Raw genomic sequence first — 25,594 nt, forward strand, 5'->3', positions numbered from 1 at the left:
GAAGTACTTGGAGAAAATCCGCCCCAGCACCACTTTGTCCACCACAAATCCCAATTGACCAGACCCGGGATCGAACCCGGGCCGCCGCGGTTGGAAGCCAGCGACTAACCGCTTGAGCTATGGCGCGGCCCCTTGCACTATGTATACTATTATTCATGTACTCACTGCCCTCTAACTCACATTAAAAATTAAAATTAACATTTTAAATTTTAGAACTCACAGTTATTTCATGTTGTATGTTTTTATTTTACACGTCTGTTGCACATTTTTCAGCATATTTGGCCATCATCAGGTGTATTAAAATTGTTGGAAACATAACTGAAATTTTGTACACTGCTGTAACTCGTGTCGAAACTTTCATAATTTTATGATTTAATTTTAAAATCCGAAGTATAATTTCATTCATGCGCAGCATGTGTTGCAGACTGTAATAATGATTTGTGTAGGTATTTTATGTATGGAATATAATGATGTTGCTTTCAGTGCAGTTGAGCATACACTTGCTTTTGTGGTGATGTGTATTTTTCCTTCCTTTATGCCATGTGTAGATGTCAAGAGCGTTCTGTTTCATGTAGGGCGGATGAGATATGTGCTGTTATCTAGTATTTAATTCTTGTAATGTTTTGAATATCGGGTTATGTCGTTCATGTGTAGTCTGTTTTTGCTGATTATGTATTTGTGGTATTTTTTCTAATATGTTTAAGTGCTTCTCTTTCTTCACTCTTTTTGTAATGTCCAATGTTTCAGTTATAGTTCCATATATCATGTATGTGTCCCATGTTTAATATATGATTTGAATATCCCGAATTTCCGTTATTGTTCCTAATTGCGTATATATACTCTTTATATCTGGTGTGGAATGTTCGACCTGTTTGTTCTACGTATTTTAGTGGACAGTCTAGGCATTTCGTTTAGTAAATGTCCTTTTTCTTATTTAACTGTATGTAAGTGGGGTTGCGCTACGTTTTATATTGTGTTTCATTTTCGGAATGCTATTTCTATTTTCGTTTCTTTAAAAAGTTTCGTAATTATCCTTGATTCTTTATAATTTTGTATGAAAGTAGCCCATTACGTTTTTTTGATGTTGTGAATTAGTATTTACGTTTTGTTAGGGTGTTTCGTGACTTGGTTTGTGCTCCTTATTATATAGTTTGTTTTATAAAGTTTAACTAATTTTTTCATTGCTTCTTTTTTATTGAATATATGTGTAATCTTTTTAATAGGCAATTAATAGTGGATATTTTTTGTTCATAAAGATGGCAAGAGTTGTTTGGTACTTTAATCTCCGTTTGTGCGTGTTTCCTGTATTCTAGCTTTTGTTTTCTTACGGTATGTTGTGAGTTCAAGGAAAATAAAGGAGTTATGCCCTTCTTTATCTACCATGAATTTAATGTTGATTTACTTATTAAATTCTTTTAAAGCTTCATCTATGTTTGTTTTGCTTTTGATCGTAAATTATGAAAATACTGTCAACATATCTAAAGTACCCATTTATTTTGTGTTTTATTAAAATTGGATATACGTGTATTTGATTGCATTCTATTTGCTGGATATATGTTTCATCAAATATCTCATGTAGTGGTGCAGCAAAGGTTAATCTACCAGTTTAAAGTGAAAGCAATTCTGTTCTATCACAGTTTTTATTATATGTATTATTTATTTTTGGACATTTTCATCAATTCCTTAGTTAATTTTTATTATATTAGTTATTATGTTTATAGTAACTAATTTTGGTATATTTGTGTACATGTTATTTATATCAAATGAACATTTTCTCTCAAATGTCTGGACTGATGAACTCATTGTTAGGATATAACTAATTATAGTGTAGCCTGATAAAGGAAGCAACCCTGCATCTTTTTTGCTCGCTAAAATCATATATATAAATCGCACCCAAGGTGACAGCCACCAAGTTGAAGGCACACAGAGATATCTGTCACGGTTCTCAAGTGCTCTTCATGTAGCCTCACGCTGTACGATACGAAGCGAAGCGTTTTCACAGAAGAACTTTTAAAATGTCGTTAAATTAGACCTAATGCTTGTTTCTTCATAACAAAAATAAAATAGGCAGATTTTCTGTTACTGAATATGGGATCCGGTTTATTTATATAAATCAGTATTTAGCGACGCCTTTTTCGGCTGCCTGGGGCAAAATCGGTGAATGAAATATTTCGTAAGACACGACAGGGTTATGAACACAGGCCACCAGGAGGAAGAGCTGTGCAGAAGGGAAAGGGGAAAGGAGAAAGCGTTTACGTCAATTGGAGTTGCTGTAATGGGATCTACATTCATGTCGTTTTCCTTTGTTTGTTTTTGAAAAAATAAAGATAAGTAAGGTGACGTTAATATTGAACTATGACTTGCATACCTTGTATTTAATGAATAGATAATATACACAGACAAGGCTGCCTCTCACGAAACTTTGATACCATTAGTAACAATCTTAATATTGTTACATGATAAGTGACGATAGGCGGGGATTTGATTGGTAATCGGTTTTTTCAGACTTTTAAACTTGTAACTACAAATAACTACGAGAGTCTTACTGACTCACACACTCCAACGATCATTGCATATAAAGTCTTTCTCAGTCTTTAGAAGCTGTTACTTGGTAGCGGCTTCCAACGGCGGACATACCCCTTCCTCTGGGATCCCGAAATCTCCCCGGCCTCAGCTACAGCAACTCTCGACTGAATAGCTTACTCACCAACCAAACAACTACTCTTCATGTCCTTTTTTTTACGACTGGCGGTTTACCGCCAATCAGTTCGTCTTGGTGCTAAACCTCTTGAGACTCACGACCAGATTTTTTTTTCAAATGGACCTTTGCGGTCGTGGTCCTTGTGTAACTTCTTCTCTGACAAGAAGATGGGTTTGTCTGATATCAATATGCTTCGCTTTTCGTCAAGCATACGTATCGCACATATGATATGTTATTGAAAATTCTTCTTTTTGCCCTATATATAAGTCCTCTGTCAGTTTAGGCTTTGGAAATCAGATCACGCCTATCTTACTTATACTACAACGGTAGCTGGGTCACTTGAACAGCCGTAAGCTTGACCACGGCCACATTTAAGCCTTCTATATTTTCTACGCCTGCCTTCGCCAAGTCTTATGTTGCGAACACGTTCATTCTCATGATTTTGTATGAGTTCTGCTTGCTGCCTACATAATTTTATTACATACATAATTTTATTACATAATCGTGTACGTATGGAAGGTTGAAAGCCGTGTGCAAATCGCGGACCACTGTGCACCTTGGAAAATTTCCAGTGTTGCGGATAACCTTGTTTTGTAGGCGCTGCAATTTTAAGACGTAGATATCTGCCGGTAATCCCCGGGTGGGGCAAGCGTAAGTCATTACTGATCTGATCACTTATTTAGTTAAATGTTGGCTCTTAAACGCTCACTTCTGAATAGGAAGTAGGTTCTAATAAATGTTCTTTTCAATCATTTCTACCTGCAATCTCCACGTAATCCTCTTATCGAAAATTACACCGAGATATTTAACGTGATTTACAAAGGGGATATTTCGTCCATTCAATGTAAGACGAATCTCAGGGGACCTAAGTCTATGAGAAAAGTAGCTGGCTTCAACAAGTCAGAGTCAGAGTCAGAGTTACTTTACGACTGGCGGTTTACTGCCAATCAGTTCGTCACTTCACCAGGCCCCTTGAGGCCCACGACCAAAGATATTTTTTTTCCAACTGAGCTCTTGCGGTAATAGTCCTTATGTAACATCCTCTCTGACGAGAAGATGGGTCCATCTCTTATGAATACATTCGACCTTTCGTCAAGTGTATATTTCGCACATATAATGTTATCGAAAACTCATCCTTTTGCTTTACACACAAGTCTTCTGTCAGTACAGGCTTTACAGAGCAGATCATTCATAACTTACATATCTTATGCTACAACGAAAACTAAGTCATTTGAACGGTCATAAGCTTGACCACCGCCAAGTTTAAGCGTCCTATATTTTCTGTGTCTGGCTTCACCTTGTCCTATACCGCAAACATGTTCATTATTATGATTTTGTATGACTTCTGCTTGTCAAGTCAAAGTTCAAGTCAGAGTTACAGTGCGACCGTAGAACTACCAGTCCTCGCTATATAGACCCGGCACGGACAACACAAAATACGTTTCTTCCATTATTACGTGTTCTCTCGTTGCCGGGGATACAGAGTGTCCACAGAACCGTTCCCTAGCAGCTGCTCTTGTACTGTCGCCTGTTTACACAGCTCTTACTTGGCAGTGGGTATACATATCACAATATAAACTGAAGGACACAGTGTATCCTAGCCAGTACTACATCTAGGGCAGAGATCAAGAATGGTTGAGCTATACCTCCACTCCCCCACATATCTTCATGAAATTATGCTATATTAATTAAGGACAGTGACAACTATATCATTCTCTTACTTCAATTTTTCATTGTGGTAACGCGTCGCCATTACTAAACATGGCTTTTTAATAGACTATATTTGGTAAAACTTTCGAAGTAGGAATAGACTGGTTTCATAAGTTCATAATTTCGGATTACTTGTAACTACTGTGTTTTGGACTTCGTCCTTCGTCCGGTATTTTAAAAAGCGGAGCATACAGTGTTTTGGAATCTGTATCTTCTTCCAATGCAGTGACTGAGATTAGCCATTTCTAAGGGACCCAACAGAGTAGGTGTCTTCCCTTCATCCGAGGACGGAAAGAGATCCAGTTTCCGAAACGTTGTGTTCTATAGTTTTTAGAATACTGGACGATGGACAAAGTCCAAGAAGCCAGTAATACTCAGTATTATACGTCATAGTCACAATCATCTAGAATTTCTGGTCAGTAAGTAGTCTCTTGAAAAAAGTGTATTATTGTCTAATGTAATTTAAAACTGCTTCATATGAAGCTCGTAAAGATGGAATTATGGAGAAAATTTCAATTGTCAAGGTTCTGCCGAAATCGATAATTGCATATTGATATTTTCCAAAATTCATACCTGCACATCATTCATAATCATCCTCCCATCTCATTCTACGCTAAATCCAGTATGTCGTTGAATGACCATTGAATCGACGGGTGGTGATACCAGTAACAGAATTAATTGGTTAACCCGATATGCCTCCAATCTTTTCTTTTCCTTCCCCCAGACAACTGGGACCAACATGGCGGACGCAAGCCAAATGCCGTCTCAGAAGATGAGAAATTCCGCCCTGTCTCTTCAGTTAAATGCAGACCAACTTTCTCAAACTTCATCGCAGTTAATTCCAAGCACTGTAACGAAGAACATCAATGATACCGTGATTCTTAAAACCGTTTTACTTGCATTGTTGCTTAACATTTCGGATGACTGCCAGTTAATGGTTACACAGGATCAAAAGAACAGCAGAAATCCATAATCACTTATCGAAAGAAATTCGTAAAATCTGTCACGCCTAAAATCATACTATCAATGTGGTCTCTCGGTTGCAGTTGGATTGCGCTGTTGCCGCCGGTCCTGAACTGACAAATTGCATTGCGCATTCTTTATCCGTTCAGACTGGGTCGCAACCTGTTACAGTGGTTCTCGCCGAGTTGTCATGAATCATTTAAAATACAGGGTGAATCGTATAGAACCGGCCCGATGAGTTTGCTAATAATTCCGCAGATGATGCATATAACCGCTCACAATTACGACATAATAATCCGTGGGCCGTGCTGAGTCGAATGGTGTGCGCATGATCCGGCAAGTGGCAGCCCTTATGCTGCAAGGTCAAGGACAATCCCGAAACGTGTCTGCAGTGCGCAGGCGACAGTCATGGAGTATACTGTTGAACAGCGAGTTTTTCTAGTGCCTACTTGAAAACGGCGGACACTTTCAACACCTGCTCTGATCACGGAACGCGATCCAAGATAAGATATGTGTAAATTACTTTAATATCTGTATGTTATATTTTATATTACAGCTCATTTCCTCGGGCCGGTTCTGTATGAATCACCCTGTATATTGCTATCCAAGCACAGTTTCTGAAATTCAGTAACTAAGATTTAATACACATGCTATCGGCTCATACCGTTAACGGTACATGTGTTGGATTTTTCTCATATTTTTCATAATGTCATCGTCAGCTTATAACTTTGGGGGGTCACATAAAATTAAATATTATTTTAGGGCATCGCAAGATCTGAGAAGCCCTGTCTTAATTAACCTTTGTTTCAACATTAAGTGGAGGGATTTAACATTGTAATGAAATGTCAATAAATAGGAAGTGTTCGAATTCTAGAAGCCGCAGTTTATTAATTCGCTCCTCGTTTGCACTCCACCCCCTGAACTAGAAGCAGTTGTTTACTACGTGTTTTGTTTTCCTTTCTTTCAGCCACAGAATTGCTGAACAATGCAGCTGGTGGTATTGATGAAGAGACAGCAGAAGAAGTAAGTACAGTTCAGTGGTTTCAAGTCCTTTAATTGGGACATTGTTTAACAATTATATAAACCAGTGTCCGAAGCGAAGGGATTGCAGGAGCTTGAGAACACGGCGCTGAAGGCAAAGCAATATCAGGACATAAGAGGGAGGAAGTAACAGAAGACTGGAGAAAACTGCGTATTGAGGAGCCTTACAGTTCGTAATCTTTAAAAGATTATTTATTTATTTTCCTTGGTACTACAGCCCCAGTGGGCCTAGGCCTACCTCCATGAACTTCTCCGTTCACTTCGGTTTTTCTAGATCTTACACATTCGGTATGACTCCTTGGGCGGGTGATCAGCTCGTCTCAAGGCCTCTACCTGTACACAAACAAACAAAAACGCATACACACAAACTAAACATCCATGTCCTGAGTGGGATTCGAACCCACGATCCCGGTTTCCAAGCGAGCGAAGACAGCTCGGCTACCGTGACCGGTTTAAAAGATTATACTGAAGTCATAATATCACGATGGATGCCGATCACAGTGGCGCCGTGGTCTTAGGCATGGACCGTCTTCGCCCGATCGAACGCTGGGATCGTGGGTTTGAATCCAACTCAAGGCATGGGAGTCTATGTGCATTTATTCTATGTTTATGTTGTTCTGTGTATAGGCAACGGCCTTACGACGGGCTGATCCCCCGTCCAAGAAGTCTTACAGACAGTGTATAGGATTAAGGAACTGAAAAAGCGGCCAAGGGCCAACAAAGGGCTGTGGAGCTATAGATAGATGGATGGATGGCTGGGTGGATGGACAGAAGGACAGACAGATAGACATCATGGAGGATGAGGCGGTTACGCAAGTAGAGCTCACAGGGGAGATGAGAAATGCTCATTTTTATTCGAGAAATTTCAAAGATAGAGGTCGCTCTGGTACTGCGACGTAGGTGGTAGGATGTTATTAAGATGGATATTATAGAAATAGGGAAATTTCTGATTAGCTGAATGACGTCGCTTCCCTATGAAATCTCTGCTTCACGGAGCTGGAGTACGGGAACACGCTCTACTCCCATTTTCAAATTAATGGCAGTTATCTCATTCTACGAGGAATATTTTTGCTGTTCCTATATTGTGGGATCGAACGCGGAAACTTTTTAATTAATATTGCATACTATCCATTATACCATCAGACAAACCCCAGTATTGTTGTGTTTGTTATTTAACAAATTACAGTGCAGTGAAACCAAGGGGTAAACAATTTCGACTTCGTGACGTCTGATGTCCATCTAAACGTTAATAAATCGGACTAAAGTTGAAGTAGCTCATTCTTTATTCTTTTAAGTAAGCTAGAGAGAATATTGCCGATTAAAGTATTTGCACTGAGGACACGCGGTAACGTAATTGGTTGAACCACTACGCTACAAGCCGGAAGGTCGTGGTTTCGATTCCCGATGAGGTCATTGGATTTTTCAATTGACCTAATCCCTCCAACCGGTGTGGTTGACTCAGCGTTTAACAGAAATGAGTACCAGGAATCTTCTTGGGGTTGAAGGGCGGCCGGCGCATAAGGCTGAAAACCTCACAGCCATCTGTGAGCCGACTGTCTAGAAAATAGGGGAGCCCTGACGTCTCACAACTCCATGACCCTTCACGGTCTCTTACAGGGATAGCTTTACACTTTGCGTTTTGCAGTATTTGTAGTTTTTCTTCACTTCTACGAAGGCAGAGTGAAATTCATTGTCTGCACATCAGTGATCCTCGAACTTATGAACTCACAAGCATAAAATATTTATCTTGTCGCTCTGGAAACCGTTAGCCTGTATTAGTCAGTGTTTCTTTTTTTAGTTTCTTGGGGTGGGGTGAGACTGAGTCCACTTGGTACGTTGGCCACTAACTGACGTGTTGTACCAGCCTCGGATGACAGTTGAAGAGTGTGGAGCTCCCGGTGTAATGGAAATTGGAGGCAGAAACCGAAGTACTCGGAGAAAACCTGTCCCCGTGCCACTTTATCCACCACAAATCCCACATGACATGAACTAGGTTCCAACCCGGGCCTCCGCGGCGGTAAGCTGGCGGCCTACCGCCTGAGCCATGGTATGGCCCAAGCCTATATTAACAAAAGGATACAGTGATCCATTTTCACAAATCAGTTAACATATTTCCTAAATGAATATTTCGAATTATTTGTTAAAATTCACCAGAGGGGCTGAAGTTTTCAAGTTCTCATGGCTTTTACAATAGAAATTACTGTCTTCTGAGATGTGAGTACTACCAGACTGCATGGCGTCTCATCCTGGAAAACGGCAATTGTCAAGAGCTAAAGAAACAGATTAGACAAAATATCTTACGTTGCGTACATGTCTATGATATATTGATAAATTTGATAGAATTACACTTTGTACTTTTCACCTCCTTCTGAAAATAGATTTAATCATGAATGAAGACAAAACTGAAAAGACAGTGATACATTGGGATATTTATCAGTTACTGAAGTGGTGATTATGAAATGACGTCTCATTCGTCTGCTGTGGTAAACACTTGTTAAGAATATTGAAGTGTGATATACGAATTGTAGGCGTACTCGTAATTTTTCCTTGTGTTGTCTTACATACGTATCTATCTCTCTATGGCTGTACAGCCCTTGTGGACCTTAGCCGCTTTTTAAGTTTCTTAATCTATATACAGACGGTAGGACTTCTTGGACGAGTGACCAGCCCGTCGCAAGGCCGCTACCTACACACACAACAAAACAAACGGAATAAAGGCATACACAGATATCAGTGCCTCGAGTGGGTTTCGAAACCATGACTGCGCCTTAGACCGCGCGGCCACTATGATTGGTTGTCCTACGTGTAATTTGATTAAAATATTTTAAAATATGTATTACCGAGACATGTTTATATTGTTGCACCTACCTGAGGCGCGCTGGATCATTTCTTAGCAAATTTTTCTTCGTGACAGAAGAAGGTCTAGCACATCACCATTTTTTCTCTATTGCTAGTGGGGTGGGACTAAGTCCCTTGCACTGCGGCCACTTCTGGCCTATTGTACCAGCCCCAGATGATAGGTGAGGGTGATTCTGGAGCAAATGGTGGAATGAAGATTAGCAGGAGAAACCGAAGTACTCGGAGAAAACCTGCCCAAGCGCCACTTTGTCCACCACAAATCCCACTTGATCAGACCCCGGGATCGAACCCGGGCCGCCGCGGTGGGAAGCCAGCGTCTAACCGCTTGAGCTATGGCGCGGCCCCTAGCAGATCGCCATACTGTGGGTTTTGTGTGCGTGTGAACCCGTTTGGTACAAATATCATGTCACTGAAAGACTAACTAGCCTCATACCTATATAGCGGCCTATCCGTTCTTAGGAGAAAGGTAGACTTATGAGATGATCATGCTGTGTGTGTTTCCCTTATTTCATCATTTGAACTAATTGACCGATATTCAGGAAATTTAGTATAAAAGTTATGCCGCTCAGAGACACGCAATCCAAGCGCTTTCTTAGTCTAATTTCTTTCCTTAGAGTAAAAACTAAGTTTTCGAAATGGCCAGGCTTTCTGTGCGTGTCTCCTGTTTCAACCTTTGAACCAGCTGACTGATGTTCACACAGTTTGGAATGAAGTTCCATGTTTGACAGGGATAACTACTGTACTGCTGGAGCTAGCTTGAAAATATAATCATTCCCACAAATTACAAGGGATGGTCAGTAAATAGGACATAATCGGAAGTAAAACAGCTGTAATGGACGTAGTAGGTTCTCTATGTGTATCACTAGATAGCAGCACAGTCCAGCTTCATGACAGTCTAGGTAACACACGCACATGCGCATGTTCGGAGGCTGGTTTCAGTAGTCAAAATGACGACCGTCCTTGAGGAGTATACTGCCGAAGAACAGCGTTATGTTGTGCTATTTTTGGCAAAATGACTCAATTCAAATGGTATCCTTAAAGCAGTATTTCACATTTACGATGGAAAGTGTTTGCTGCGTAAAGCGGTTCACAACTGGGTCGAGAAATTCTCTCGAGGACGTTCGAAATTCGCAGACCATGCAACGGAGGTGCGGAATTGACTGAGGCAACAGTCAAAAGACTTCTGTGTTGTGGGTTTCGACGCACTGGTAAAGAGGTGGGACAAGTGTATCAATGTTAGTGAAGAATGTGTCAAAAATAAATGTTTCTTTCCAGTTTCGAATATAACATATTTTACGTTTTATATACATTATGACCTATAACTGACTCTCCCTCGTATGTGTGAATATTGTCTGCAAGTCAGAGTATGAATGTGGCGACGATGAAGAAGTTTGAGTTTATTGCAGCACAGAAGATCGTATTCTTCACACTCGTCTTTATGAGAACCCCAAATCCAACATATTTTCGCAATATGATTCCCAGGATTAATATTGTTTTCAACAGGATAGGTTTATTATTTGTCTTTCGAGATATTATTTCACTGTTTGACGCTTTTAATTGAGGCAAGGGAATAATGTTGACACAGTATATTTTCTTCCATAGGAACCGTTGCAACTGAGTGTAGGAACAAGCCGTCTGATAACCCTCTTAGATGTACACACGTTGGATAGTTGGGAGCTCATAGTGTAATTATGAATATATATCGGTACAGCCATGTCTGAAAACTGTCAGTTTAACGTGATAGCACTATACACACACATAGGCACACGCAACTTGTGCTTGTATGAAATTATTAAAAATTACTTGTAGTGTCTTTTTCATGGCCTCTGTGTTCTAGTGGTCAGAGTTCTCTGGCTACAGATCCTGAGGTCCCGGGTTCGATTCCTGGCGCTACCAGATTTTGTGAGAAGTAGTTGGTTTGGAACAGGGTCCATTCAGCATCGTGAGGATAACTGAGGAGCTGTTTCAAGGAAATAGCGGCTCTGGTATAGAAACCCGAGATTAACGGCCGTGGGGATCCATTGTGCTGACCAGGTGACACCCTCTATCCGCTAAAGTTGGCACTAACTTCGCCGACAAGCGGGGGTCGCTCGGTTGGTATAATTCGCTTGTGGACTCAAGCAACGGAGTTTGTTTTGTTTTGTTCGTCTTTTTCAAGGTTGTATGAGTGCCAAATTATATGGCTAGTTTTAACGTAGCATACCATTAATCATTTACATGAAGGAACTGAGGTATATAAAACAGAGGCCTATAATTATGAAGAGTCGAAATCGGGGAGCAGTTTTGGATATCTCGAATAAAATCTGAAGTGAATGCTACCGCACGATACCGTAGAGTGAATAGACCTCCACCACGTCTCCTATTTGCCACAGTTGTTATTCATATACGTTAAATGAGTCCAGTAAATTAGAAAGCGATTAAACGAATAAGAAGTAGGATAGCGAATCTCAATAAAGCCAGTCTAGTACTGGCCTCTACAACCAATGAACCAGCTGGCTCTACATCAGTTACAGCGTACGAATACTTTATATTCTCACGGCTGCCGTATAATTGTATTTGCTTTTTCGGGTGTCATTGCATAGTAACGGGCGTTGTTTATAGAGTTATTACTTAGTAACTGGTTTACATGCTACATTGCTCCCTCTTTAAGACCATTCGTCCTGAATAGCCTACAAGCCTATCGCCATTTCTTATTTTCCAAGGGCTATGCTTATGACGTCTGTGATCGGTCTCACCTTCCTTCCCCGTCGCTCCGCTGTCACGGTGAATATTCTCCAACCGCGCCCGCTTCTTCCTCCTTAAGGCCGCTCGTCCCGAGTGGTTCCCTCATAAGGCGCCAGTCATTCAAAATGTATCACTACCATCCTCTTCGGATCGGGGCGGACAAAATTTCCGAGAATGATCAATGTTCCTACAGCACCGTCTCTTACTCCGTGTCAGTGTTTTCCTCCGTTTCGGAGGTGACTGAGATTTCCACCATGTCCCGGCATTAATTTTCCGCAGTCTAATAGAAATTTCGATTATTTGCTTTGCGACCTCCAGCTCTATGGTCTGCCTGAAAATCTTGTTGAGTGTCCTCCTGCTTTCCAGACGCAATCTCCTTCTCAGGCTTCGATTCCCTTTGTCACTGTTGCACTCCGAGTCATTCCATCGTCTCCTCTCGATCGTCAGGCCATCAAGGGCTCTTGCAATATCCATGGGTTTCGGCATGCTACGGCTGGTCACTGATCCTTTGATCGGTCCTCCTGTGCTCCGACAGACTCCACTACAGCCTCTTCCTTAGGGACTTCCTGAGGCTCCGACTCGGACTCTATTTCTTCTGGATTTGCCTCCGAATCCGTGGATTCCGTCTTTCTACACAGGCCTCCATTTTCTCTAGCCAGGAGTCCATCTTGGCCATCATCCTTTTGTGATGGGTTTCTAGCCTGGCCACCATTTCTTCTTTCAGGAGTTCTTGGCAGGCTTTGGTCTCCTTTAGTTTTACATTCAAATTGGCCAGCAGGCGTATCATCATTTGTTCAATTGTCTAGTATGATGATATAGCTTCTTACTGCGGTCTCCAATCCAAGCACGTGTTAGAGTGACTATAGACGGGTTTTGGAATGATGATTGAATTTATTGGACTCCTTGATACAGGGCGTGACTACACTATACAGTTCAATGTTGCACACACACACACACACACACACAAACACAGTGTTCCTCAGTCACGCTTTTACTAGCCGTTGCTTGGTAGCGCCTTTTAATGGCGGACATTCCCCTTCCTCTGGGTTTCCATACTATCTCCGTGCCTCGACTACCAACGTCTCACAGCAACAGCTCAGAAGGGCTAAACCGCAGCGATCCTCTAACTCACTCACCAACCAACTCACTTCAGTCAGTTCCTTTCTAATCCAATAATCCCATTTCTGCCACCTGCGGTCACGTGTTAGAGTCACTATAGAAAGCGTTTGGATTGGTGATTGGATTTATTGAATACTTATACGCACAATTCGTAACTACATACAACTATAGCAGCCTCACTGGCTTACACACCTAAAAGTCACCATAACTGCAACACACGTAAAATCTTGTATGTCTTCACTAGTCGTTTCCCGGTAACAGATCCTAACAGAGTCCTCTGCTTACGTCCTTATAGGCTGGCGAATATCCCACAACTGGCTGCAACTGTAAACATGTCCCATTTATAACCCCTTGGCACGGGCCGCGTGGAAAACGCAGCTCATTGTTGTAATTCAATAATTGCTGTGGGAACATGTTTGTTTGTCAAGCCGATATTCATCAACGGCTGTCGTATATATTTTTCTTCGTTGTCTAATAACGGGCGTTGTTTTTAGAGCCACTGCTTGGCAACGGGTCTACATGCTGCAGTACGTAGATATATTATCGGTTCAGGAGGAAATGATTTTGAAGTGCTTCGTTGCGATGCACTGCAGAATGTAAACACATAATTCTTAGTAATCTTGCTGTTGCCGTCACTATTTGTCCGCCATAGCTGTTATCTCCCCTAGAAATGTAACCAAATATAAGTATTTATGAGCGATCATGACAGTTTAAAATTACAGTCGTGAGGAAATTCAGTACATACTCGACTATCTAATTAGACTCTGTCTAGCAGTTTCCTCTTTTAAGTGGTCAAGATTCGCTTTCTACCATCCTGTGTTCATCTTTTACCTTATACTCGTAAATTCCTTAACGTTTCTGTCTAAAAATACAAATGTCTATAACTGTCGTTATATAGCCTCACCGACCACTCAGAAAACACAACCTCTATTGTTGAAACATGCTTACCGAATCATTGCATAGCAACGGTCGCGGCGCGGGCTGCATAGAAAAAAAGTCACGTCATAGCCATCTTGCCAGTCCATTGGCGCGCTGACTGTTGCCTAGAAACGTGCTATAAACATTCGCCCTATTATTGAGTGCGCTTAGGCGAGGAAGTGTTAATCGCGCCGTTGCCTAGCTATACACCTTACAATATGCTCATTTTTTTAAATACATTTAAGAACTTTGTTTATGAAGAAGCACCATCACCTGCCCTTTCGTTCCTTTCATTTCTCACGACGTCAAACTCTTTCGGGTATACACTTTCTGCTTCGTCAAGCAGAAGAACTATAGAAGCCTGAGAAGCAGGCTCCCAGAATTCCAACAAAGGAGTCAAAACATAAATGTCATAATACTACCTATACTACCTTGAAGCTGGACTAGTAAAGAATAGCAGCGGCACGCACACAGAAAGACTACACAAGATAACACCTATGCAGTGTGGTAACAAGAACTAGCCGCTACAGCACTTTAAACATAGGGCGAATAACCCTAACAATTTTAAAATTTTAAAATTTAGGAAAGAATTTTAAAGGTTTTTGAAATTAGAACTAAAGATTTTATTATAGTGCTATTACAATAAAGTCAAAATTAACGTGTGTAAAATAAAATAATCTACAAACCAGACAGTTATCAACGAAGTAGAAGTTGATAATAACAAGGAAAGTGTTTTCAAATGTTAAATTTTGAGCTGGGTGCAGTGAGACAGCGACGTGAGTGTTATACACCTGATGATGGCCGTCTGAGGCCGAAACATGTAGTGTGGGCGAACAAGATCAAAGACACAAAATATATTGTTTGCACTTGAGACGGAGTTTGTATCATTATATCATTTACTTTAATCCCATTAACTAACTAATTAATTTCCATTTATAAACTCAGCCAAAACATGTGGAGTGATTTCATAAACAAGACATAAGGACGAACTGACATTGCCTTATTACAGTTTTGCCCTTAATGTGGTGGATACACAGAAATGCAGGAAAAGAGTAATTACGTGGAAATCGTGCCGGCTGTTTTATAGAGTGATTACACTTTATAATGAAGAGTACTATCTCCTGAGGTGTGACGCTGTGTAGTCTTGCAGAACTTCTTCAACGTTTCGGAGGAAACTACTGCCTCCATTTTCGCTGTCGAAAAGTGAATCAGACAAGCTGAGTGACTGAGTTCCAAAACTTCGCTAAACTAACGCATACTGGACTGAATGGCGTCACGTGCAAAAAGATAGCTCTCATCATAGTTACCGCTGAGAAAACCTCAAATCCGACACTTTTTTTAATTTTTCCGAGTTCTCAAGATTTTCTTGTCAATCATTCATTCATTCATTTATCAGTGACTCTGCAGCCCTTTATTGGACCCTGGCCTCTTCTTCAGTTTCGTAATCTTTCTTTACACGGTCGATAGGACTCCTTGGACGAGTGATCAGCCCGTCTCAAGGCCGCTACATACACAGGACAACACAAACAGAATAAACGCACACAAACGTCCATGCCTTGAGTGAGCAATACTTCCTTCTGTGCCATTATAATATTGTTTTTAGAATTTAAAAGCACTGCTTTTACGTAATCAATGGAAACATACTGAAGGCCATACACGATTTAAAGATTATAATGGCTTAGGCTTATGAAGCTGCGAAAAATGATGTAATTATGATGACTGTTGTGTTAGTTCAACAGTAGATCTTGTACGACCCATCACCACATTGTCCTTCTATTCCGCCTCTGTCTTGATAGCACGATTTTATTTTGTGCGGGATTTCTGTACATAAGTTTCAAATGTTACAAAATAAGCATTCTGGTTGTTTGTGACTTGATTTATTAAATATCAGTTTCTGAATAGCAAAAATCTTGACTTCCTCTAGCCAAATTCTGGGACGGTTTCCCAATTAGGCCACAACGGCTTCCTTTCAAATCCTTTCCAATTCAGCATCGTTCATCTATCAGCCTACCATCCGTCGCTATACAATCTCGCTACTTAAAAACAAAAATAAAACTCCGTGACTTTTGTCCGCAAACGAACTATACCGACCAAGCGACCGCGGCATGTCGGCGAAGTTGGTGCCAACTTTAGCGGATAGAGTGTGTCGCATGGTCAGCGCAACAAATCCCCACGGCCATTAATTTCGGTTTTCTAGACCGGACTGGCTACTGAAAGCTTCGTTGAATAAGCAAAGAACCTCAACTGCATAGGTCAAAAACTTCTTCTCTTATCTAAAACTTAAAAATTGTTTTACCTGTTATTTTGAATGTCTGTGAAATTTCGCTTCTCCTGCTAAGCGATGAAGAGGAACTAACAGGCCCCTGAATAAAATTAGGAAATGATTTTCTTAATTCGTACTCCCGCCAAGCACGAAGAAGTAAAGAAAAGCTTGCCAACCTGCCAACCTGAAAGGAAGAAATAAGTTGGAAGACATAGGCCTAGATGGGTTTAAAGTATTAAAACTGATCTTGAATAAATAGGATGTTGTCATATGGACTGCAGTAGAATTTCATAATAAGCTGATATCTGATCTATTTCTAAAGAACTATTCAGCTCCGTCGATGCCAATTATTTAATTAGAAACGTTTAATTGACTTACTTTCCGATGTTTAACTTGTGTTAATTGGCTGTTTGTGAAGAGTAAAGGTCATTATGGGACACCATGGCTTTGAACTAATCTTCTTAGAGTATTTTGATTAACAACTGGTAATACAGGTTGTTGTTGTTGTTGTTGTTGTTGCTGGAGAGGGTGTGTTTCCCCATGCACGTAGACCAGTATTAGTCCATTGTGCGTCCCCCTGTGATATTCTACCAGTCTCTATACCCTACTGGTGCGTATTCAGCCAGCGAGTTCGGCCTTTACTGGCTCAGCGGTATTTCGATGCTTCCCCCATCTACCAGAGGCGTTAGAGACTACTGTTGGGCGGGAAATGTCCTGAATTTGGCTCAGAGGTCCCCTTGAGACATGAGGTTCTTTTACGTGCCATAAAGCTACGACAAGGGACCCACGGCTTAAAGTCCCTGCCCGAGGACTTGTTCTCTGAATTTTTCCGCCCTTAAAAATTCCACGACCTCCGCCGGGTGGGAACGTTATCCCTAGACTACAGAGGCCGCTGGTAATACAGGTTAATATTGCTGTCATTTTAAATAATCTTGAGCATAAATTTCACGCATTTCTGTATCATGTGTAGATATGAAATTTGCTATCACATTGTTCGTGTCATAAGAATTATGATCATGTAGTGCTGGAAACATATTCTTCGTCGTTTCATCAAGATGAACACGCATTGTAGCACCATCATTTTCAAAGTTGCGTAAATAAGTTCCCTTCGTCGCTGACATGTTTCTCTAAACTGTTTTCACTTTCCCGATTGGATTGCCTATTTGTTATCCACATCACTGCAAGAAATGGACAGTAACGACAGCCTGTTTGTTGTTCTTCCATGTACTGCTGGAAGGTTACAGCTGCTAATATCAGATACGTGAGGTGACGTAAGGGAACCTCTTCAGCTGTTACACAATAATTATCCCGAAAATGCTAAAATAAAGTAAGCTATCCCTGTAACGGTCTATGAAGGCCCATAGGGTTGTGAGACGTTGAGGATCTCACATTATCTAGACAATCGGCTCAAAGATGACCGTAAGGTTGGCCGCGCTTTACTCCCCAGAAAAATTATTTAATTAATTCCTGGTACTCATTTCTGTCAGAAGCTGAGTCGACCCCAGGATCATAGTGCGGCTGGAAGGATTAGGTCAATTGAAAAAAATCCAATGACCTCATCGGGACTTGAACCCGCGACCTTCCGGCTTGTAGTATATTACCTCAACCAACTACGCTACCGCGTGCCCCCCTGAAAATGCTAAGGAATTCATTTTATAGGTACAGTACACACAGACAAACACACATGTATATATATAGTGTTGCGTGTAAGGTGGTACGCGTGACGAAAGTCACGGGTTCCATTTCGGATGATAGGATTTATCAGCACTTCGGTTACATTCTCTCTCTGAATTACAATTAATATAGCGCTACCGTGGATTTACACGCTTTCCGTTCAACGTTGCACACGCACTAGGATTCTCCGTCATCAGTAGCCGTCTCCTGGCAACGTTTCTCAACACAGAAAATTTAACTTCAAATCACTATGAAGTCTTCTTCTCCACCATGGCCCTGCGATTCGTAAGAGACGACGAAAAGGGAAGTCTGAAATCTGAGACAGTGAAATATGGTCGCAAGTCCAAAGGGTCTCGGACCCGAGATAGACTGCTTTGGAAACAGCTACCAGCATAAACAAAAGACAGACCCGTCCTCTCGTCAGAGAGGGCGCCACACAAAAAAACACTATAACTGTCAAAGGGTAATAAATATTTGGTCATGAACCCCAGATGAGGCTCGACACCAAGACTTGCTGATTGATTGGCCGTCAGTCGCAATGTGACTTTGACTCGAGATCTTCATGTCACTTCTTGTTCAATCACCCTCAAACCTCTGAACTCAACTAAAACTCTTCTGGACTCTCTACAACACTGCACTGCACTGCACTGCACTGCACTCTGCACTAATGTAAGCTAGAACAAGTCTTCGTTGTCCTCAAGGACAACACAGAAAACACCGTCTTCTTTCGTTAAGGATGCCTGTTTACAGCTTCGTTGCCTGGCAACAGACGTTCTGTTGTTCCGTGCTTTTGCTTGGCGCGGGCCACCTGGAAAATATAGTTTCTCCAATATTTTTTGTCACGTCCTTGAAGGGATGTTTACCGGCCGTCGCATAGAAACGGCAGTTCTTCTATTGTTGTCTTTATTCGTTACCATGTGAGTGTTTACGGACATTCCTCTTTTGTTGCGTAACCTAGTAAAGGACTGTTTACCATGAATCTGTCTTCGCAGGAGCTTGTTTACCAACCAGTTGCCTAGCAATGTGTGTACATATAGCATACCAATATGTATCCATAAATGGAATAAAGAAACTTCCGAAATTTGGCTGAAGTGGTAACGGTTCGTGATTGTATTTGGGAGATTCCCAATTTGAATCTTGATAGGAAGATCGATTATCCTAACCATGATTTTCGCGGTTTTAACTAGTCCCTCCAGGTGAATGCCAAGATAATAACGCTGAAGTGGGCCATTACCAAATCCTTGACATCTTTCCCAGTTCATCATTTATTAATGGTCCAATTAGAGGCTGTACAGTTGGAACTGCTGAGAGCGTAGCCAAATAAACGGTAAATAAATGCAAAAATAAATTTTCGGACACAAATTCATTTCGTCCTTTACATTACAACGTTTAGCCTTTGTCATTTGATCAGTTTAAGAAGCTGCATCAATTCCTTATGTTGCATGTTTGGATGATAAGGAACAGTGAATTGGAAAGGGTCGTGGTTCGCTTTAAATTTCTGTCCCAACATCTTCTTTCCTACTGTTCACGAAATACCAATAAGACATCCACATCAAGGATTAGTTAGGCGGGGAATGTAGCACGCATGAAAGAGATGAAATTGCATACAAATTATTATAGGAAAACCTCGTTAGAAAAGACCACTAGGAAGATACTGGCTTAGGTAAAAGGTGAAAATTGTCCCTGTGCTTAACTAATCAAGCACTACGCCATGACGGAATATGGGGGAGTAGATGTGTAAATCCACATTTTGTTGAGCTTAGCACCAGTTGGAGGTGAGTGGTCAGCTTTATGCCCTGGCCACTTTACCCCCGGGGAAAGAGCCACCGGTACCCATTGGATAGGAGGTTTGATGAACCCAAGAGCCGGTCTGGATGACGTGAAGAAGAGAACATTCTTGACCCTACCGGGACTCGAACTCCGATCCCTCCAGCCCGTAACCAGTCGCTATACCGACTACGCTATCTTTGAGAGTATCATAGGTATCTTAAAGAAATCGGTTACGGATTGGGTTCGTCTGGCTCAGGATATTGCATAGTTTTAATCTCTTATGAACACGACAATAAAGCTATAGGTTCCTTAAGAGACGGAATTTCTTTATTAGCTGATCGACTGTTAGCTTTTGAGAAAGAACCCTGTTTCATGGAGTCAATAGGACAGACAGGTAAATGGGCCAATGAAGAATTGAACAGATGATATTGTATCGTTGAAAGTGCCTGCAAAGACAAGGATCATCATCATATTATGTTTATACTTCCATTCCGGTGAAGAATGTTAGTTTCTGAGATGTAACACAAGCAATCAGCACCTACTTACGTGTATTTGGCTTACACTTTGACCCTGACGAAGGAGGCAGTAAGTTCCTCTAAATGTTTGGTGGACTTCTACCAAACAACAAGGTATAACTCACCACCGTAAAAACCTTAAATCTAATAGATGTTGGAAAACCACCAACTACTTAGATTTGAACCTTGTATCTCCTGAATTCAAATCATTTGCTTTACCACTGAAGTAAGTACTTCAAGTACCAACTGAACTCACAGTTCTTCTCTATCTTTATTATGCTGACGGAAGAGAAAAGAACGTTTACATCCATCTGTGAAGCAGCTCTTGCTGGTACGAACCTTTCTCTGCCAGTATCACTCCAGCAGGTTGACCTGTCAGTCACAGAAACCAGTTCTGAAGAGAAACACGATGGATCTACATTTCCTGCAGATTCAGTAGGACGCGTGCCCTCGAGATCAACTTACTAGCTCACATAGGCAGTCCACACAACCGGCCTGTAATTTCTGATCAGTGTGTTTACAGATGTGTTAAGCTCAGTGATTTTGTGTTCGTAATTTTCGACATCATGGTCACACAGAAGTTAAATTCAATTCTACACGTAAGTGGTGCATATTTTGTGTTGTGTGTATGTGATAAGGAATTTCGTGTGCCACGTGTTGGAAATATGTTAACATGGTTTATGACCCATAAATACAGCAGAATTATAACATATATAAACCAGTTTTTAATGAACATAATCACTAAGCATATACGCGGTGTTCACTGTTTTGACATGATAACGTACGTAACTCTTACGTCCCACTTTTATAATAGGGATCATAATTTTATATGTTAGGTAAAATACGCAACACATAACAATAAGGGATATTCAGGCTGCGTTTTAGCATGCAGGTACTGTACTCAAGGTTACTGACAACATTCGCTTGCGGCATTCACAATTTAGACATGGTAAAACAGAACTACCAACACACGCTCGTCTAAAATTCTCAGTGAAGTAATTCTTAACGATAAAAAGAGTGTTTGCACCTCAGTTTAGTAATACTGTTTAGTAGCCACTATTCAGTTAACAATTCTTTTCCTACTCTTCTAAGCAAAGATTAAACTATACAACACTGCACCCAATGTTGTCTTCTGGGTTTCAATCTCGTCTACTTGTTCGATGCCTTTGAGACAAATATAATGCCTCCAACTATAAATACTATAAGTTTACCTGTTCTGTATGTTGTCGACAGAAGTGACCACTGACAAGGAATGGCCCTGCAGCTTAGGGGTTGGTCTGATCCTAGCCTCTCACAGTAAAATAACCAAGTTACTAGATAGATTCTAAAGGATTCTGACAACGGTGGATGACACACAGAATTGCTGTGATTGAGATGAGATATTTCTAGGGGGCCCAACTGAGTAGGTGTCTTCCTTTCTCACCTAAGACGGAAGCAGATCCAGTTTCCGAAACGTCGTGTCCTTTATTACATAGAGTGTGCTCTATTACCTAGAATTCCGAACGATGGAGAAAGTTCAAAACCCCGGTAATTCTGTAAGTTACCAGATGTTAAGGCGTCAGAATTCGGAACACTTTTGAATATGGATGAACCTTCGAGTTCCCCAAATGGGGAGGAATATCTTGAGTGCGTTTGCAGTTATTAGTTTGTCAAGAAGGGTCGTGCTGTGCGGTGCGCTTTTAATCTACCTTTGTGGGCGTGAAAAATGGTCTCCAGCCCTTAGAGAAGAATATAGATTGACGAGCTTCATTTCAGTTGTATGCATTCTGTGTATATTTTTACCTAAAAGCAATCTACTAGAAGAACACAAAATTTTAATGTAATTAAAAAAGCCATTATCGCCCTATATCTCCCGGCTTCTCTGTCGGCATCTTCGAGATTGCGCAGGAATAGTAATCAGCTGTTGAATTAAAATTTAATGCTTTTATTGGATCGCTTTTAATATATTGTTGCGTGTTCACTGTGTAATGTGACAAATGAATTCTCCCAGGGTTCGATTTCACGTGTTCTATATCAGTTACTGTGGGAAAGCATTATTCCCGCTGTTTCAACAATTCGTTTCCACGACCATTCCTACGCAACAGTCTGTTGCCGCGGAAGTATGTGTTCCGATTGTAGCCGTTACGCAGGGATGGCCGACAAATAACACGTCAAAATATTAATAAACGTACATAGATTTTGGATACTTGAGAACCAGGTACTGAGGAAAATATCTAAAATGAAAGCTAAAGTAAGTAATAAAGTTAGAGAAAAGTGCATAATTAGGAACTTGGTAATCTATAGTTTTCACCAAATATTATCAAAAGAGGGGTGTGAAGCACACAGAGAGATTAGAAGAGTATACAAAATTTTAATATGGAAAACTGGTGGGAGTAGACCATTTGGGAGACCTGGGGGTAGACTGGAGGATAATATTAAATGGTCTGGCTTAGGATATCTTCCAGTGGTGGGCTCTTGTTTGAACACTAAAACTAAATTTTTGTTCCGCAAAATCTGAGTTACTACAAGTTTCTCAAGGATTGTACTCCATTAAGTTAATTTGTAGATAAAGTTCTGTGGTTATACGTGTATAAACATATAATCGTTATATCTGAAACGACGTAGCCGATCACAGTGGCCGCGCGATCTAAGGCATGAACTGTCTTCGATGGCTCGAACGCTGGGATCGTGGTTTCGAATCCAACTCAAGGCATGGTTGTTTGTGTGCGTTTTTTCTATGTTTATGTTGTTCTGTGTACGCAGCGGTCTTGCGACGGGCTGATCCCCCGGTCAATGAGGCTTGCCGACTGTATATAAGATTAAGAAACTGAAAAATCGGCCAAGGTCCAACAAGAAGGACTGTATAGTCATAGACAGACAGTTCTTGAACCACATGGCAACGTTCCGTTGAGGAATAGAACAATTTAACATTGTTACTGCTCTGTTTTGTTGTTCCTTCTGTGTGGCCTACATGTACAATAAAGTGACCACTTGTGTTACGAAAGCTAGTTTTGCTTTTGAGCAAGTACCAGCACTGTAATTAATACCGAATTACAGTGGAAGGTTAGGTAGGTTTCTATTGTGAGTGCCGGAGGCTACAAGGTTGCGATTGGCTTTACATTTGGCTTGGAAATGGGAGACAGTAAACAATTGCAGAATTTTGTTTTCAGAACAGTTAAAGGCGTTCAGTTGACCGATGAAAGGGGCGGGTAATTTTATTAAGATGATCTGGGAACTGAGCAAGCTTGAAGGCATATATTTAAATAGGTACGCATATGTAAATGAGAAGTAAAGGTAAAGTCGTCCCTGTGCTTAATTAATTAAGCACTACTCCATGAAGGCGTATGGAGGAATGGATGTATAGATACACATTTTCTTGACCTCGGCATTAGCTGGAGTTGAGTGGTCGGTTTCACTCCCTGGCCGCTTTACCCCCGGGAAAGAGCTCCCGGTTCCCATTGGTTAGGAGGTTGGGTGGACCTCAGAGGCGGTGTGGACAACGTGGAGGAGCGAATATTCTTGACCCTACCGGAACTCGAACTCGGACTTCTTGGTCGTCCATCCCATAGCCAGTCGCTATACCGACTGCGCTATCCCGGCTTCCTAAATGGGAATTATCGGAAGCAAAATATTTTGGATATACTGTGGAGAGATTACTGTTATCCGAATCGTTAAGAATGCGATCAGAAAAAGGCACTTGAAGAATCAGTAGTTCTTAGAAATATCATTTCAAATGGCAGATGCGCAGTAGCCAGCCATACGGCACTTGCTGGATCGGGCTGCGTGGCTATTAAATATTCTGTCTGGAAATCTGAGCATTTCTTACGAGAGACCGTGTACTATTTATTAGGGAGTAAATAAGCAAGTTAGTGACTATCGTAAAGTTAAATATGAAGAGTGTGACGTCAATATTAAAGATAAGAGTGGACGCGCGATCTGAGACGTGATTTTTTACTGCTTGGATACCGGAATCGTGGTTCAGACTCCACTAGGGGCACAGACATATATATATTGTCACGTGTTGTGTGTGTCACGCGACACATAACTTCACGCCGTATTGGATCTAGGGAATTTATTGCACATTCGCTCTTACACTCACAATTCACAATTACAATTACTCCCATTGATTCCATTCACTCTGGCGAATGCAAGACTGCAACTGGCTGGTTCCTGCCTCTCACTAGTAACTCACTCACTCGTAACTAGCTCAATCCTCACTGCTCTATCCAAGTCCAAGTCACATTGCGACTCACAGTCCGTCAGTCTGTCTCTTGGTGTCGAGCCCTGGCTGGGGCTCATGACGAGATGTATTTTTTTTCTCACTCCTCTGTAGTGTTCGCTGCTCCTTATTTAGGCTCGGCACGGACAACACAGAAAACAGTTACGTGATAGGTATCACTGTTGCGTAACGTCGTGTTTACCGATTGCCTAGGAGCAGTCGTTCCAAATAGCTGATGTACTGTCTCATTTTACTCCCACTTTTTCTTCAGTATCTGACGATTGCAAAAGATCTCATCTGTAGTTGATCTGTTACGTCGAAACCCACACTGATGATCCCCAGTAATTTTATCTATGTATGACCTTAACCTACAGAGAAGAATATTGAATAAAATTTTGTATAAAGTTGATAGCGATATCCCCCCATAATTACTGCAGTCAGTTTTATCACCCTTCTTATGAACTGGTACAATAATAGATAACTTCCACTGATCAGGCAATTTTTTCTTATGCCAAATAGAAGTAATTAGCTTATGGAACTTAGAACGTAATATTTCGCATCCTGCTTGAACAAGTTCTGCTGGAATTTGATCACTACCTGGCGATTTATGCCTTTTCAATTTTGCAATAGCACTTTCAACCTGAAGAGTGCTAGGATGAAGTACTAAAGGCTCAGTTGTATGTATTTCTATCTGAACTGACCCTTTGAACATTCAGTAACTGTGAGTAGTTCTTCCACTTATTCAAAATGTTGTGGGGATCTGCAAGCAGATCACCATTCTCATCCTTCACTAAGTTACTTCTAGGTTGGAACCCCCCCCTTAAAGTCATTTATTCCTCTATACAAGTCTCCAGTGTTCTTGTTCTTACTGTTCATTGCAAGCTCATCAATTTTGTCTTTCAGATATTCCTGAGGAATCACTTAAACAATTGAGATAGTAATACTCCGTGACTTTAGTCCGCAAGCGAAATATACCGACCGAACGACCGCTGCTTATCAGCGAAGTTAGGGCTGAACCACACACAGCGACATCGGTCGTACGGAAAAATGTTGTACGATTTTTTTTTTGCCGTACGACCTCCTTTTCACACTAGAGCGAGCAAATACATTTCTTTGCTCTCCGACTGTCGTACGGTCGA

General features: G+C 41.1%; 1 protein-coding gene across 7 annotated transcripts in view; it reads left to right on the top strand.

Annotated features, from left to right (window-relative positions):
• The window catches only part of LOC111863821 (peptide transporter family 1), a 79,796-nt gene that overhangs the window by 22,124 nt on the left and 32,078 nt on the right, over positions 1-25,594 (top strand). For 6 of the 7 annotated variants that reach the window (XM_033751221.1, XM_023850545.2, XM_023850543.2 and 3 more), the window contains one exon: positions 6,342-6,397. In XM_033751221.1, the coding sequence (XP_033607112.1) occupies positions 6,342-6,397 (56 nt within the window). Of the gene's footprint in view, positions 1-6,341; positions 6,398-20,592; positions 20,857-25,594 lie in introns of those variants that run through there. The other variant, XM_023850546.2, reaches the window with a different exon arrangement.

The sequence above is a fragment of the Cryptotermes secundus genome, unplaced genomic scaffold, assembly GCF_002891405.2.
Source record: "Cryptotermes secundus unplaced genomic scaffold, Csec_1.0 scaffold1695, whole genome shotgun sequence".
In the NCBI taxonomy this organism is placed as follows: domain Eukaryota; kingdom Metazoa; phylum Arthropoda; class Insecta; order Blattodea; family Kalotermitidae; genus Cryptotermes; species Cryptotermes secundus.